Source organism: Trematomus bernacchii, unplaced genomic scaffold (assembly GCF_902827165.1).
Source record: "Trematomus bernacchii unplaced genomic scaffold, fTreBer1.1, whole genome shotgun sequence".
In the NCBI taxonomy this organism is placed as follows: Eukaryota; Metazoa; Chordata; class Actinopteri; order Perciformes; family Nototheniidae; genus Trematomus; species Trematomus bernacchii.
The window spans coordinates 6,601,758-6,619,075 of record NW_022987656.1 but is presented as its reverse complement, the minus strand read 5'-3'; the positions used below and the strand labels follow the sequence as shown (position 1 = coordinate 6,619,075).

The following is a 17,318-nucleotide window of genomic DNA, read 5'->3' as shown; positions in this document are numbered from 1 at the left end:
CTCACGTTACTACAAAGCATAGAAGGAAATCATCCTCAGTATCAGTGTAACACAGAGGATTAGGGGCATATTTGAAACAATGTTAAAATCGAGGAAAACGTTTTTAATAGCTTTTGTTCTTAGATTAAGCTCAGAATTCAGAGAATACAATATTTCTGACTTTTCTGAAAATCTCTGAATTGTGAGAGAAAAGTTAGATTTCTGACTTTAATCTCAGAATTCTGATCTAAATCTCATAAAATAAAATCACTTTTGGTCAGATGTCAACATTCTTTAGCCCTAATCCTCTTCCACTGACTCATTTATGGTGTAATGTTTCAACTGAATGGTACGGGACGGCTCTATTCAACTCCACTCGCTGTGTGTTGGTGTTCTATTAGGAACAATTGTGGATAGTACCGAGTAACTGGTACTTATGTTTTAGTACCACGTAAAAGAGTGCTACTGTGGAATAAAGTGCAGTAAATGTAGACAGAGCTACCGGTTGTTTTACAGTGATGAAATGTAAATGTAATACAGCTGATAAGAAATGACATTACATGTTATTTACTTGACATGTGCACATTGTACTACAATATATTACACGTACATTACAATATACATTACAGTGGTGAATAAGTATTTAAAGAGGACGTATTCAGCTCATTTTCAGGTATTAGTATTTAGTGTCTCTACTGTGACATGTTTCCATGATTTAATGTTCAAAAAGCTCTTTATTTTTCTAATACTGCCTCTTTTCACCCTCTGTCTGAAACCAGAGGCCAGTCTGCTCCGATTGGTTAGTCTGTTGTGATTGGTCAACTACTTAGAGATATCCCGCCTGTTAGCCTATCAAGTACAATTTCTAGGAGTACTTGCCAATAGAAGTGTTACATTGTGATGTCACTACGTTACAGATGTAAGAAAATAATTCAATGGAGGCATGTCAGGTTGGGGAGTGTGGGAGAGAAACTTTAAGGGAAAAAAGTATAATTTTCAACAAAAAACACAAGGCGAGTCATTTTTCATCAATCATCTATTTATTTATTCATTGTGAATATTCATACAGATTTAATCAGAAGGGATTTCTGATAACAGGAAGTGGTGTCCATTAACTTTACATTCAATACAGTGAAGCCCCGCCCCTTCTTCCTCCTTAACGAATGGCGAAAGGTGGAACCTGCGATCCTATTGGTGCATTCTGGACTTCATAAACCTATCTTCAATATAACAAATATATAAATGCTCTACCCAGTGATAACAGTGATACTTTGTCAGGCCATCATATTTGAGACACACATTCGTTCACACGCACACACAAAATATAGAATAAATTCAGCATCATGTGCCAGCTAAAGACTAAAACGTTCACGGTTTCTTTACCCAGCAGCTCAGGGTCAGAGGTCATCTCTACTTAATGTGATCAGACGGGACAGTCAGTCAGAAACAGGTGAAAGAGAAAATATCAAGTGCCGTGTCCTTTATCTCAGTGTTCATTGGAAATCGTGAAGAGCCGTCTGTTCAACAGTCAGTCAGTCAGAGGAGTCAATACACTGCTTCATACAGAGTGTGTGTTCTTCATAGCAGTGAATGCCGTGGCTCAGTGACTTCAATTAGTGTCACATTTATTCCTCACCAGGGGCCTCATTTATTTGACCTTAATAAGAAGATTGATTTGATTTTAATTTCATATATTCTAAGCACTGCAAAAAGTTTAAACAAGTGGACTGTTATAGTTTAAATATGTTAAATTCTTATGGTTGAAATGGTCACAAGACAAAATAATGCAACTTTGATGAGGCCCCACATTCCTCTAAATAATAATAAAAGAAGAAAGGATTCTCCAGGTCCATGTTTTGGTCTCACTACAGTGTGATGATTAGAAGATGAGTGTGTGCATGTCGCTGCTGAACATAAACATGAGGGAGCAGTCAGGCACCAACAGAGACCCCAGTGAGGGTCTCTCCCTTTAAGGACAGTGAATACACATAAGGTTTATATAGCATAAAGTATTATCATCAGTGCCTGGTTAATACATTCTACAGGATGTGTGCTATTTAGCGTCATTAGAGTCAATGCGAAGACAAACTCTAATCTGAGATTTAGATTTTTTAAAAGTCATTATGTTATGAGATTAAAATTGAAATTGATAGTAATATAATATATGTATGTAATGTAAAATCCTAACATTTTAAATCCTTACATATATTGATAGAAAGCTTAAAGTAGTTCTCATTTATTTATTTTTTTGGCAATACGGTATAAACCAGATTTGAACAGAACATTTTCAGAAGTAAGTATTCTGATATAAAAGCTTATCAAAAAAAAAATGCTAGAAATAAGGCAATATAATGAAGTCGTAGATTTACAAGAAATATTCCAGATATTAGCTTTTATGTGTGTAATGAGGAGATTTAGAACTGAGGCTATAACGTTTTTGCATCTTTGTAGGAAGCGCACTGGTTCCCATGACAAAAAGCAATGGGATTTTTTTAATTTGATTTCTGAAACTTGCAGAGAGTAAGATCTGTGGCAGTCACACGTTTAGGATACTTACACTTTCAGTTCAGCTGGATAATCTCCACATTTTAACACCACTTTTATAATGTTTTACACGTAAATGCAATCTTCAGAACTCAAAAGCTAACGCTACGCTATAAAACCACATCACTGTCACATGACTTCAACACATCAACACCGCTAAGCTAAAGGCAGCTAATGTTGGGTGTGATGACGTTTAGTCGTCTCATTTAGACACTTGTTAGTAACCGCCGTTTTTAAATTGAGTGTTTACTGAGGTATTTTATGTCGTAGGACAAAACGTGAAAATATATTCAGCTCGTGGTAACCACAGACCTTAAATCAGACATCTATCCAAAACATGTTCAAAAAGCTTTGAGATGAGTCAAGAAGAAGTTCTAAAATGATAACTCATTTCCAGGTTTTAGGACTCTCCACCACTCTATAGGTTTCACTGATATGTTTTCTCATAACATTGAAACTCTCAAAATCTCAGATTAGTTTCCCTTAACAGCGGCCATGACACTATGTAACTCCCACACAGCGTTTAAGGTTCCAGTTTGTTGAATGTATCAAAGTGTACTCCATTGTCACTTTATGACGTGTGTGTGTGTGTGTGTGTGTGTGTGTGTGTGTGTGTGTGTGTGTGTGTTCTCAGCGCAGCCAGGAGCAGGGCACCCACTGTGGCTCAGTGTCCAGTTTGTTGATGAGTCTCAGCAGCTCGTTGAAGGCTTTGTCCTGGTCCGCGTTGACGATGACGGCGTCGAACAGATGTCCGCAGCTCTGCTCCATCTCTCGCGCCTTCTCAATGATGTCCCGCAGCTCCTCGGGCTGCACACACACACACACACGAACACACACAAACACACACACACGGATGTTAACACTGGAGATATGTGTGTTGACTGAGTGTAAACAGGAAGTGTAAACAGTTAGACAGGCACCTTTGGGTTTTTGTTGTCTTTAGCCAATAGGGCGCGGAGTCTTTCCTGGGAGGGCGGGGCTATGAAGATGATGTAAGGCTTTAAGTCTGAACTCCTCAATACCTTTAGAGCCTGTAAACATACACACACCAACATACATAAGGATTCAACCAAAACCATCACTACACCACCCTGTGTAATCTGTGTGTGTGTGTGTGTGTGTGTGTGTGTGTGTGTGTGTGTGTGTGTGTGTGTGTGTGTGTGTGTACCTGTGTGTGCAGACAGAGCACACAGATCTTCCCAGTGTTGATGACCTGCCTCACTGAGTCAGAACTCGTCCCGTACATGTTCTTCTCAAAGTCTCCAGACTCAATCAGCTTTCCTGTGAAAACAAGAAGGAACATTTTATTTACCACATTTCTCCAAGTAATATATTTTTTCACACTATGACATTTGACATGTCTGCAGTACAATGTGTTCATTTGAGTTTTTAATGTTTATATAAATAATTTCTGGGTTTGATTTCATTTTCATTTACTTCATTTGATTTCATAATAAAGAAAACAATCAAAAAACCAATGGATGTGCTAATATATTTACTGTAGGAACATTTCATATTCATTCCTGTTGAAAAATTACACTTAAACATGTGAACCCTTGGCTGTTTTCTTACTAACTCTAGTGTCACTACTCTTACTAGTTTTTGATTTAAGCTTGTTACCATGGACACAGTGGTGCTGGTATTTCCAGCTTGTGAGTATGTCGCAATAGAGAAATTGGGTGGGAGCCTGAGGAAGTGCACAGGAAGTTGGGGTGGAGGAATTTAAACACCCGCACACATTAAGGTCCTGCCCTTCTCTGGCGTCCCTGGCACCGTTGCAACTTTGTGTTTATTGAATGAGTACTTAATGTGCTCAGTTTACACCAGTTGTTCCCAAACCTTTCTTTGAGGACTCGTCATTATTTGGTGATTTTCTTATATTTAGGCTTCTGAATGAGTCAGATCATTTAGCTTGACTACCCTTTGCTGATATTGTGCTTCAGTGTCAAAGGAAGAAGCAAACTCTGATATTGACTTCTATCAAGTGCAGGTTGGATAAATATATAATTGAAGGTCTTTTCAGATGATTACCTATAGTTGTCATCAATTACTTTTTATTTGCAGTAGAGGTGTGCTATACATTTGTGAGGAATAAATAATGGTTAAAAGGATCATTTTAGTTTTTTCTTCCATCCTTCATTTTTGGATAACGAGAGATGAGTGTAAAGTATGTGTGTCTGACTGTAAGTGGTGGAAGAGCAGCTAATGGAAATCCCCAAAAAGACATTTAAAGAGTGTCATACTAAATAACCCATGTATATACAGTATGATATTAGAGTGTGTCTTCCCTAGCATGAGAGCTTACCTGCTGACAGCTCTGCCTCAAACGTCTGACGAGACACAAAGTGATAATCTCGACCACCCAGCTCGCCATCCCGCCGGCTCCGAGTGGTGTCTGACACACACACACACACACAAAAGCATGTTTCAAATTAATGAGTGTGTGTGTGTGTGAGAGAGTGTGAGTGTGAGTGTGAGTGTGAGTGTGAGTGTGTGTGTGTGTGTGTGTGTGTGTAATCTTACGGGGCACGGCTCCAGCGAAGCGCTCTGGTTGGCTGTTGAGCAGTTTTTGTCTGAGCTCCGCCTGCCCGCAACTGCCTGGACCAATCAGTGCGATCGGCCGCTTCCTATTGGCCGGCTGGTGGTACAGAGCCATCTCCTCATAGGTCAGGATCTCCTCGTTGTCAACATCTGGCAAATTGAGTAGAACAGAATTAATCAAATATATGGTCCAAAGGAAAAACTGTAAGAAGACTAAATGAAATGTTTGAGAGTGACAGAAAGACAGGAAGTCCTACCATCACTCTTTTGGGTGTTGTAAAGCAGCTTCTTTCTCTTCCTCTTGTTCTTCTTTGCACACCACAGCTTCCCTGTAAACGAGACGACAACGTAAAACACACACATTAATGGCGCATTTCCACTACAGCGCGGTTTAAGCGTGCCGTGCCTTGCCCGGCCCGTTTTTGGTTGCGTTTCCACTTGGCGTAGTACCGGCTAGCGGGTACTATTTCACAGTTTTTCTGGCCCCATAAAATCGAGGTTCTTAGCGGGCCAACAACCAGGCTGAGTCGGGCTGAGTATGCTAAACTAGAGAGAGAATCGCTGGCAAGGGGGCTACAACTACAACAAAATGAACATATTTGACCGTGATTTAATTGTACCACACGTTTCAAAATGATGCCTGACACAGGCAGTCTGTGGTTTGTACTTGTTTAACTGTTGTCTAGTTTCTGAACAGATATGAGGAGCTGTGAGCTCTGAGGGCTAACAGCTAACGGCTGATGTTGGTTTTCTGTGGTTTGCATTGAAGATGACGTCACGGCTCCGCCTACACTGCGTTACTATAGTTACTGCCCCAGCTACTAAACTGTAATGGAAACGCAGCATAAAGTGAGCCTGGCCTAACAAGGCCTAACTATACCGTACTAAGCCGAGCAAGGCCCTGCAATGGAAATGCGCCATAAGCTACAAGACCGATTGTATTTCATGTATGCAGGAACATACACATTCAACTGTCTGTTGGTGTAAAATAGCAAGCTTTGTGGTGCATAATGGTGTACTGTCAGTAAACTCATTGGATAATTGGACATTGACAAACCATAAACATTATTCTATAATTTAGTATTATAAACCTAAAATAGTTATTCATCAGGTTATAGAGTGGTGCGGGAATGAGTCATAAAACCCAGAAATGAGTTAGCATTTTAGCACTTCCAGTTCCCTTGCCTCAAAGTCAATGGTTTTCTGAAAGTATTTGTGGTTAGAAGCCTGAAATAAGGTCTGTGGTTAACACAAACTGAAGAAATTACTAAACGCCATCAATCCGAATATTAGCCGCCTTTAGCTTAGCGAAGTCATGCTAACGTTAGCTTTCTACTTCTGGTGAATACATTTACACTTCAAAATGCATGAAATGGTGTTAATATGTGGAGATGATCCTGCTGTTTACGTATCATAAATGAATGCTTTTGTGGATTGACCCCTTTGTGATGCTCACTTCAGGGAACTCTAAAGTGCAAAGAGTAGAGCAACATACCAGACTTCTCCGGCTCCTTTTCTTCTTCTATGGTCTGTTTCATGGCTTCTCTTTGCTGCTGGAAACTCTTCCCTGTGGTCAAAAAGAGAGAATATCAATACAAAAAACAGTAGTCATATCATGCAATAAAGAGTATGATCACATGGGTATGCATACCTGCCAACCCTACCGATTTGGGCGGTAGTCTACCGCTTTTGACATGTTTCTACCGTCTACCGACTTAGCTGACTCTCCCTACCGATTTTCAATCTTTCCAAACTATAACAAATAAAAATGACACTACATAGACACTGGACTCGACTTTTGGCGGACACCGTTTGCAGCGTGTCTGTGATCCCATCATACAAACAGTCCTCTGTGTTTCAGTCGATCGCGAGATATGTCTAAAAATAGAACAACAATATTCTGTTTTATCGTTAATGTCCTATAACATAATCTTCCTGTGCCAGAATAATGCACTTGAACGCATCAAAGCTTTGTGATTGGTGTGACCCCATGTATCGGGGCGTGGCTGGTAGGCAGTGGGCAGTGGGCACTAGTTTGCTGTGCAGTCCGCACACACAAGACCACAATTATGGCAGAAGCAAAAGAGCCCAAAATATATAATTTTCACTCCGAGTGGGGAGGATGATTATTTTTGTATCTATTCCAATTCAAAGTCCATCTGTCTCATCTGCAATGCGAGCGTGGCTTTATCGAAGAAGGGTAATTTAGGAGCGGCATTTCAAAACAGTGCACAAACGCTACGAGACGGAATTCCCTCCTAATTCTGCCCTACGCTCCCAAAAGGTGAGGGACCTGAAAGGACAGCTAAATGCACAGCAGTCCATTTTCACCAGGCCCAACAACAAGAGCAAGGCTGCTACCATAGCATCTTATCGTGTCAGTCACGTTCTTGCAAAACACATGAAGTCTTTCAAAGACGGCGAAGTTGTGAAAGAAGCATTCCTGGAGGCTGCCGACGCGCTTTTTGGGGACAGTAAAAATAACAGTAGCATTTCAACAGGTTTTTGATATAATAAAAACTCAAGTTAGATACCGTTATTAATCAGCTGTAAGTTTTAGTTTGTTTGAACTTATTCATTATAATTATTGTACAAAATGGTATAAGAATGCAAACTTTAAGATCTGTTCTGTTTAAATTGATTATAGTCTATTATCAATTCAGAAACTAGTGTTGCTTGCATCCTATTTTAAAGGCATTTCTTTTTATACTCTACTAAAATGCAAAAAAAAGAAAAGGGTTTGATTCTATTAATTTTCTCTTTTTTATTGCACTCTGGCAGCAGATTCCTGTGTAGCTTCAGATCTGAGTTGTCTTATTAGTAAAACTAATTTATACTTTTGTAGCAACACTATTTTTATATAATGGCAAAGAAAGGGTTCAGTCTTTTCTTTTTTTCCTGTATCATATGTGGCAGCACTGTTCAATGTTTCTTGAAAACATTACCCACTGTAGTTTGTGACGTGTGAATAAACTCCCAACTCTGTATCAACAACACTGTTGTGTAACTTCAGTTAAATACTTGTATGTGTGTAGATTAGAAAGAGGTAAGATAAAGGATCTGCAGTATTTTATGAAGTATTAATCGTACAAAGGTCAGTTTTATACAAGTAGAAGTGTGTATTTACCTGGTAGTAGGCTGTCAGTAATGGCTACACCTCTCTATTTGGACTGGTAGATCTCGGCAGACTGGCAACTTTAAAAGTAGCTCTCGGTTCAAAAAAGGTTGGGCACCCCTGATCTACACTGTCAAGGTTCAAGGTTCAAGGTTCTTTATTGTCAAACTAACATAGCTACAGAGTAATTATGTCGTTGAAAATCTTATGTCACAGGCTTCTCCAACAATGCAACTGAAAGAGGACCAGAAACACATTAAAAATATAATAAAATGTGGAGACTTTGGGATATTTATCTCCCATTCTTTTACTTTTCGGGCATTTTACAGACCAAACATGTCGTTGATGTCACTGTTTAGTGTTTACCAAACTACCACTTTTTCTGAAAAATGCATAAAATGATGCAATATATATGTTAAATACATGGTTTATACATGTAATTACTGGGGTTCTGATTACCTAATTTGGGCGTGCACATTTGCCGCGCGCAAACCTACCTCTTTTGGATTTGGAAAGGTTGGCATGTATGGGTATGTATTGGAGTGCCACAGCCAACCGTCAAGGGTTTTACTAAGATGCTACAGTGGAGGAAATAAGTGTTTTATCCCTTGCCGACTTTGTAAGTTTACCCACTTACAAAGAAATGAACAGTCTATCATTTTAATGGTAGGTTTATTTGACTAATGATTGACAGAATATCAAAAAGAAAATCCAGAAATTGACATTATATAAAAGATCAAAATTGATTTGCATTTAACCGTGGGAAATAAGTATTTGATCCCCTTGCAACCAACAAGGATTCTGGCTCCCACAGACCGCATAAGTCCTCTTCCTTTAAGAAAGTAGTACTCCTAACATCAACTTGTTACCTGTATAAAAGACACCTGTCCACAGAATCAATCAATCAGATTCCAACCTCTCCACCATGGGCAAGACCAAAGAGCTGTCTAATGGCGCGTTTCCACTACAGCGCGGAGCACGGTTTAAGAGGGCTGTGACGTCAGCGGCCCGTCTTTGGTTGCGTTTCCACTTGGCCTAGTACCGGCCGGCGGGTCCTAATTCACAGTTTTTCTGGCCTCATAAAATCGTGGGTCCAGGGCCAGAGACAACGAGGCTGAGTCGGGCTGAGTATGCTAAACTAGAGAGAGCATCGCTGGCAAGGGGGCTACAACTACAAGATGGACATATTTGACCGTGATTTAATTGTAATACACGTTTCAAAATGATGCCGAAGTAACAACATACTGATACCAGTTAGTAAAAACCATGAATTAATGCTTTGACAAGTCTGCAGACAGACGGCAGGCGAAAAACCTTTTAAAATGCGTGTGTTCTAAATGGAGATTGGCTAAGCTAACGCAGTATATGCTCCGACCGTCCACACTCACAACAACGGCCTATACAGACATAAATAAAGCAGCGACTGTATTCGCCATGACACAGACAGTCTGTGGTTTGTACTTGTTTAACTTTTGTCTAGTTTCTGAACATATATGAGGAGCTGTGAGCTCTGAGTGCTAACAGCTAACGGCTGTGTTGTTTTTCTGGGGTTCTCTGAAGATCACGTCACGGCTCCGCCTTCACTGCGTTACTATAGATACTACCCCAGTTCCTAAACTGTAATGGAAATGCGCCATAAAGACCTCAGGGACAAGACTGTAGACCTGCAGAAGGCTGGGATCGGCTACAAGACCATCAGAAAGCAGCTTGGTGAGAAGGAGACCAGTGTTGGTTCCATTATTCAGAAATAGAAGAAACACAAAATGAGCATCAGTCGCCCTCGGTCTGGGGCTCCACACAAGATCTGGCCCCGTGGGGTATTGATGATCATGAGAAAGGTGAGGGATCAGCAAAGAACTACACAGGAGGAACTTGTTTATGATCTCAAGGCAGCTGGGACCACAGTCACCAAGAAAACTATTGGGAACACACTACACCAGGGGTTTTCAAAGTGTGGGAAGGCGAGCCTCCCCTCAGAAAACATAAGAACAGCCGCACCCCCCCTCCCAATTATTATAGCTATTGCTATTATTATTATTATTATTATTATTGTTATTATTGTTGTTGTTGCCATAATGCAGGGGTATTCAATTGCACTTCAAAGAGGTCCAGTGAGAGAACATGTCATTATGCTCTGTTTTCTCTGTCTACCTTTCTCTTTATTGAGCACGCCATTTGAAATGACTCTGACTGTTTCTCTCTTCTTGTCTCGTCTCTGAGAGTGTGTTTGAATCTATCGTGCTGATTGGCTGAGTAGAGTCACCTCCTTAAAACATTAAACAATAACTTTTTTAAACCTTTTTATCTTTATGTTTTAAACATATTTGTTTTACATTTTCAACATGGTGGATAAATCCTTATATGCTCCCGGCAACACACTGAACGTCAACTTTGCCTCCTTATGACTCTCCCCTACTTTAGTGGGAACAATGAGTCTGCGTCTTTGATGCACACAGGCGGGTGATGCAGGGATGCAATGCAGACAGGAATAAACGCAGATCATCTTCTGGCTGCAGCCTTGACCGGTACTTGCTTTTGATCAAAGTCAATGCGGAAAACCCGCACTCACACAGGTAGGTGGAGGTGAAGGGAGCGCTAGTGAACTGTCAACGGGGGGAGCCTCGCTGCGGGGAAAACGGTGGAAATTAAGGGCGGTGCCGGCCGCCAGCGAACCAAGCCGGTCGTCAACGGCCCTTGACGACCAGCCGTTCTGTGATTCTCCAGATTCTACAGAGGACCAGTCCGCCCCAAGTGACACACGTTTTCTGCCAGATGCTGTCTCCTCTCTCACTTTAGGTAACTTCACTAAAAATCGATCCATGTTGCCGCTCGCATAAAGTTAGCTGAAGTTAACTAGCTAGATTTCACTGTTTCTCGTTATTTTTTTCTGACGCTGCGCCTCCCCTGAAGCTCTCTGGCGCCCCCCCGGGGAAGCGTGCCTCACACTTTGAAAACAGCTGCTCTACACCAAAATGGATCAAATCCTGCAGCGCCTGAAGGCCCCCTGCTCAAGAAGAACATGAACGGCCCGTCTGAAGATTGACAAACTTACAAAATCTGGAAGGAATCAAATACTTATTTCCTTCACTGTATAAGTAAAACACCCAAAAGACAAAATGGCCAGACAGAGGGAAGTACCTGGTACGAGTCCGGCTAGTGGCTGGTTGTCCTCGTCACCGTCCCTGTAGGCCTGCCACCAGTTGGGGTCAGACTGGCTGATGATGTGGAGAATGTCCCCCTTCTGGAATGACAGGCCCAGCTCTCTGCACGGCACATAGGGGTCGTCTGAGGGGTCGTAGTCGAAATGGGCCTTCACATGGACCTGAGGGAGGGAAGGAGACTGGGTTTAGATCACATCATTCAATAAAGTCAGACTGAAGCACTCCTTTGTGCATCAGTCAATCCTCTCAGTAAATACAGAGCTGAATCCCAGATCAAATGCACGCTGAAGGCTCTTTGAGCAGCTTTTCTCTCACTGATTGTGCTGTTATGTTAAATGTTTGTTGTTTGTGTTTCATGTATTTGTGTCTGGATATTTGTCTGTTGATGTTGGACATGGAGCTGCTGTGACGCAAGTCACATTTCAGACTTGATCTGACAAATAAAGTAATATCGTATCGTACATCCAAAAAGACATTTACAAACCTCATTTGAACACTTTCTAAATCTGTTCTTTATCAAAACATTTGCTCAGATGTTTATGATTGAGCACTCACCACGGACTCTTTGACAGGGGGGGGGTTTGCCCTGATTGCTGGGAATGAGCACAAAGGTCAGGAGGCCGTGCATGTCCGCCTGAAACACACACACACACACACACACACACACACACACACACACACACACACACACACACACACACACACCACACACACACACACACACACACACACACACACACACACCACACACACACACCACACACACACACACACCACACACACACACACACACACACACACACACACACACACACACACACACACACACACACACACACACACACACACACACCACACACACCACACACACACACACACACCACACACACACACACACACACACACACACACACACACACACACACACACACACACAATTAATCAACATCTCTTCATCACATGGATTGTTCATTTAACTTTTATAATGACCTTTGGTCCTTTTGCTGTTGTCATATGTAATAAAAGTATCACTAGATACAGCAATTGATAAGGGAAACGTATCATCTTGACACAAATGACAAATGAATGTGATGGATGAACAACTAGGTGGCGCTGCGGATGACTGCCTCTGTGTTGTGGCCCAATAAACCTAATTCCTTGTGTATGTATACCTACTTCGCAATAAACCTGATTCTGATCTGATTTTGATGCAGATGTTGGACAGGAACATTTCTAAATAACATATAGTAAAGGAATTTTAAGTTATAGGCAATTGGCTACATGTGCTTGAATAAGAATAACATACAAAGAACCAAGGGTGATCCATATTTATTTTTGGTGGATACCATCCAGTTGCCTTTGCCAGAACAAGTCAAATTGTTCTTTAAAGTTCACACATCAGGGCAAACAACAGGGAGAATATTGGCCAGAAATGTTAGGCTTTCATTAACCTGTTAAGCCCTGAGCCTGTTTTTCAGGTCTCAGGCTCGAAAATGACATGCCCAGAACAAATGACTATATCTTCAAAAAAATGGGTAAATTAATGATCTTTTTTCTCAAAGCAATGATACACCTGTGAGTTGGATGAAGAAAGTCAGAATCAATAGATGTTTTTATTTTAAAGTAAATTCAGATTGAACATAGTAACAAAATGTAAATTATAGTTTCCGTCCAAAAAAAACACATCACTTATAGTCAGGGTGCACATAACTGGTACGCAGGTACGCAGTAAAAGTCCTGCATTCAAAATGTTACTCAAGTAAAATTAGAAAAGTATTTTCAAAATATACTTAAAGTACCAAAAATAAAAGTAGTCATTGTGCAGATTGGTCCATTTCAGAATAATATATATGATATGTTTTATAATGATTGATCATGAAAGTGTTCTCAAAGCTGGTAAAGGTGCAGCTAGTTTGAATGACTTTGTATACTGCAGGGTAGCTTGTGAATTTACTCCAGGTGGAACTAAAGTCTGATTTAACACTTGAGTATATTTCACATCATTCATCCACATCTGTAAAGTAACTAAAGGTATTACATACATGTAGTGGAGTAAAAGTACAACATTTACCTCTGAACTGTAGTGGAGTAGAAGTACAAAGTAGCATCAAAGTCAAGTAAAGTACAAATATCTCAAATGATTGTACTTAAGTACAGTACTTGAATAAGTGTACTTTGTTACTTCCCACCTCTGAAATCAGATATGACTTCAAGTCATGTGATCATTTCTTAGTATTTGATCCTTCAACTTGGCCTCAGGAAATGCAAGGACTTCACAGTTTTGGCAACAAGTTTGGAGAAAGCAAATCGGAGGCATCTTCATCATCTTCATCATCTAGCATGCAAGAAGTGTAAATAGAGGACAGTGAAGGAGACACTGAGGAGGACCACGCTTCGTGTGGGGTACTCATCTGAGTAACTCACTAAAAAAGTTATGTGCACCATTACTTATAGTGAAAACCACCCTTGAAGGATGGGATAGTAGACTAAAAGCTTTAGGAATCCAAACTATAACATATAATGAGTACCCTGTATCAAGATGCAAAACAAGTGACATTTGACCTTTTTAGAGAGGTTTAGATAAAGAAAAAAACACCTCTCGGAGCCGCGGCTGAGAAAAGATAAGGCTGAGTGTGTGAGGAGCCGTTACGTCACTACGACCAGGAAGACAAAAATGGAAAAAGAGAAATGTCCAACGAGGCGTTCTGGGGCAGCACAGACAGGTCTTTTCTGTGTTAGAGTTTTACTCCCTACTTTGAGGGTTTGTGACTCTGCACACCGTTTACATGCAGAAAAAGCTACATAACACACAAGGGGACGGGTAATAACCGGAAAAGCATGACATGGGACCTTTAAAGAACCTAAGTATATAAAGATGTAAATGCAGATAATGCAGTCCCAAACGGACACTAAAACACCTGGAGTTTGAAACAAACAATGACTAATTGTTACACCCCTAATGCCCCTTTCACACCAACGCGTTTTCAAGGCCGGCTCGGAGCTAGAGCCTGAAAAGTACCGGTTTTTCCTCTTCACACCGCAGAGGCGCCGCCTCTTAGCTCCGGAATCCGGTTCGTTTCCAGCTCCAAAAGATTATCGGTCTAGAAGCAAGATTCCGGAGCTAAGAGGCGGCGCCGGTTACGTCTCTCTTACGTTGAGGCGGGGGCAGGGGCATGGGCGGGATCAACCTCCTGAACAACAACAAAATGCCCGCGTTTTATCCAGTTTGTACACAACGATGGAAAACCTCAAACTTAATAAGCAGCATTGCCATTGTTGTTGTTGTCGATGTGAGGGATTTCCGCGCGGTTTGGCTTTTATGAAGTAAACGGTTACGTCATGACGCAAACGATGAGGCAATGACGCAGTACCACCCCGGCTCTGTGTGGTGTGAACAAAGCGGGAGCAGAAAAGGGAAACCGGAGCTGAACCAGAAGAGCTCTAGCACGGAGCTAGAACGGGAAAAGCGCTGGTGTGAAAGCCGCATAAGTGATCTTATTCATTACTCCATCAAAGAACTCTTTGGATATACTTACAAGAATATCAAAGACCTGGTTGACATCCTTCCCTCTGATCTCGATGCCGTTAATCTCCAGGATTTCATCTCCTTCTGACAGAAGTCCGCTTCGTTCAGCGGCTCCACCTCGAACAATCCGACTGATCACCACACTCTCCATCTCGTTCCGCACCGTCGCCCCCTGCAGGACACACAGAGCAGCAGGATGATGGACACACATGGACATGACCCACTCCCTGTGGTATGTACAGCCCTTTGATTCTAACTGAGCACTTTAAGTGTAAACATGGTGGGATATAGAGTGTGTGTTCTCCTCACCAGTGGGATGTCCTGAGCTTTCTCTATGCGCACAATCTTCACAGTCTCCCCCCCCAACTGGGTTAGGGTCTCTCCCTGGGTGGGCGGCGGCTCAAGTTGCATCTCCTGCTCTGCTATCCTGTCATGGGACAGGAGCAAGGACTGCACACACACAATCATTCAACACACACACAAACATTAGTAGTCATAGTATAACAGGATTTTTCCGAAAACAGTGTGTGTGCATGTTTCTTATGTTGTGTGTCTGTGTGGTTGTGTGTGTTAACCTGGGTGGGTTTGTGTGTGTGCGCGTGTGCATGGTTTTGTGTGTGGTTATGTGTGTGTGTGTATATGTGTGCGCGTGCGTGCGTGTGTACCTGGTTGTGCATGTGGTTGTGTGAGATGGTGAACCAGGATTTGTGGGTGTGTACATATAGTTGTGTGTGAGTGTTTATGTGTGTGTGGTTGTATTAGTAAAGTTGTTTGTGCATATGGTTGTGATTTAGGTTGTGTGCGTGTACCTGGATGTGTGTGTCTGACAGCAGGCTGTGTAGTTCCAGTCCCTCTTTGTTCTGACTCGTCTCGATGAGACTCCTGGTCTGGGAACATAAGATATCACAGCATCATCAAGGCAAAGTCACCATAGCAATAACACATTCAACATATTCAATATAGCATCTGCAGACATTTCTGAGCTTAAAGGGATCATTTGTCTCATTTTATTGTAAAGCCCCAAACATAATTCAAATTAAACAGCTAAGGGTTAATCTAAATCTGGGCCCAGTCTACAAGGATTTGAGTCTAACAGGAGGCATTTCTTTGAGTGCAGTATTAAGTCTGAAAGTGTTTCGTCTTTAAAGCCAAATGCAGGGAAGGTTGTGGAGAGGCCAACATGGAGCAGGTGTGTGCGGCTCTATAATGACATGCCACTGAAATGAGCCATATCTTATCAACTCAACCTGTGGCAGGAAGAACATACAGCACTGATCGTACTAGCATCATGGATGTTGGCATATCTTAATCTGGTTATCATGAACCTGGTATCATGTGTAAATCACCTATACAAATATCAAACTTTACAAAGTAATATTCTCTACTATGCTTGGAAACCTTTCAAAAGTCCTAAAGCTTTGGATCTGTCTTTCTGATGAAGTCATTGGTATCATACATTTATATAGAGTGGTGCTGGAATGAATTCAAAACCCAGGAATAAGTACACATGTTACCATTTCCGGTACCTTTGTTTCAAAGTCAACTGTTTTTTTAACTACCCAAATAAGGTCTGTGGTTAACACAGGCTCACAGGATTTTCACATTTTGTTTTACGACATAACAATAGTAGATCCCACACAGGTGAATCTCTGAAGCTTCTATGTGTTATCAAAACTGTGGCTGCTAACAAGTGGCTAAATAAGCATCATAAACGGTTTTTTGCCACAGAGATTAATTTGGGCAATATTCCCACTGCTTTTTGTTGAGGGAGCCCTTAGCGATACAAACTTCCTACAAAGATCACTGCACCACTCTATACTGACAGGCTGTTGCCTACACATGTTATTACAGAATAAAAGAGTTGGCATATAGGAGTGAGTGTGTGTGTGTGTGTGGTGTGTGTGTGTGTGTGTGTGTGTGTGTGTGTGTGTGTGTGTGTGTGTGTGTGTGTGTGTGTGTGTGTGTGTGTGTGTGTGTGTGTGTGTGCACATGCTATAATCACTTGTGTTTGAGCTCTAATTGATACTCAACAGAGCTGCTCTGTATCCAATCTCATTATAACACTCACTGACCTGGACTGTTATTTTGCGTGTGTGTGTGTTTGTGCGTGTTTTAGTGAGTGTGTGTGTGGATGCGACAAGAAGTGTCTAGGAAATAAGATTTCAAACTGGAATTACCTCCATGGCCAGCTGCAGAGCCTGGTGTGTGTGTGGGTACGGAGGAGAGGGTCGATGCATGCTGGTTGCCACGGCATTATGGATCTTCAGCGCTGACTGGAAGTCAGACTACAGGAGGAAAAAGACAAGAGCAGCTTCTGTTATATTCTTCTCAACTGGAGCTCACATGTCATCTTCTCACATCACTATACCTGTATTCACATTGTTTAAAACTGAAATCAAACTTTTCCATTTGCTGTTTTCAAACTGACAGTGTTCACTTGCGCTTGTTTTGG

At 41.5% G+C, this 17,318-nt stretch overlaps 1 protein-coding gene across 1 annotated transcript in view; it reads right to left on the bottom strand.

The window, feature by feature from the left end:
- Positions 1 to 997: 997 nt before the first annotated feature.
- The window catches only part of mpp5a (membrane protein, palmitoylated 5a (MAGUK p55 subfamily member 5)), a 49,978-nt gene continuing 33,657 nt past the window's right edge, over positions 998 to 17,318 (bottom strand). The window contains 14 exon segments of the mRNA XM_034135242.1: positions 998 to 3,330; positions 3,444 to 3,554; positions 3,692 to 3,804; positions 4,829 to 4,918; positions 5,047 to 5,214; positions 5,322 to 5,393; positions 6,560 to 6,631; positions 11,318 to 11,501; positions 11,896 to 11,919; positions 11,921 to 11,974; positions 14,877 to 15,038; positions 15,176 to 15,316; positions 15,676 to 15,753; positions 17,044 to 17,151. Of these exon segments, the coding sequence (XP_033991133.1) occupies positions 3,154 to 3,330; positions 3,444 to 3,554; positions 3,692 to 3,804; positions 4,829 to 4,918; positions 5,047 to 5,214; positions 5,322 to 5,393; positions 6,560 to 6,631; positions 11,318 to 11,501; positions 11,896 to 11,919; positions 11,921 to 11,974; positions 14,877 to 15,038; positions 15,176 to 15,316; positions 15,676 to 15,753; positions 17,044 to 17,151 (1,554 nt within the window). The 3' untranslated portion in view covers positions 998 to 3,153.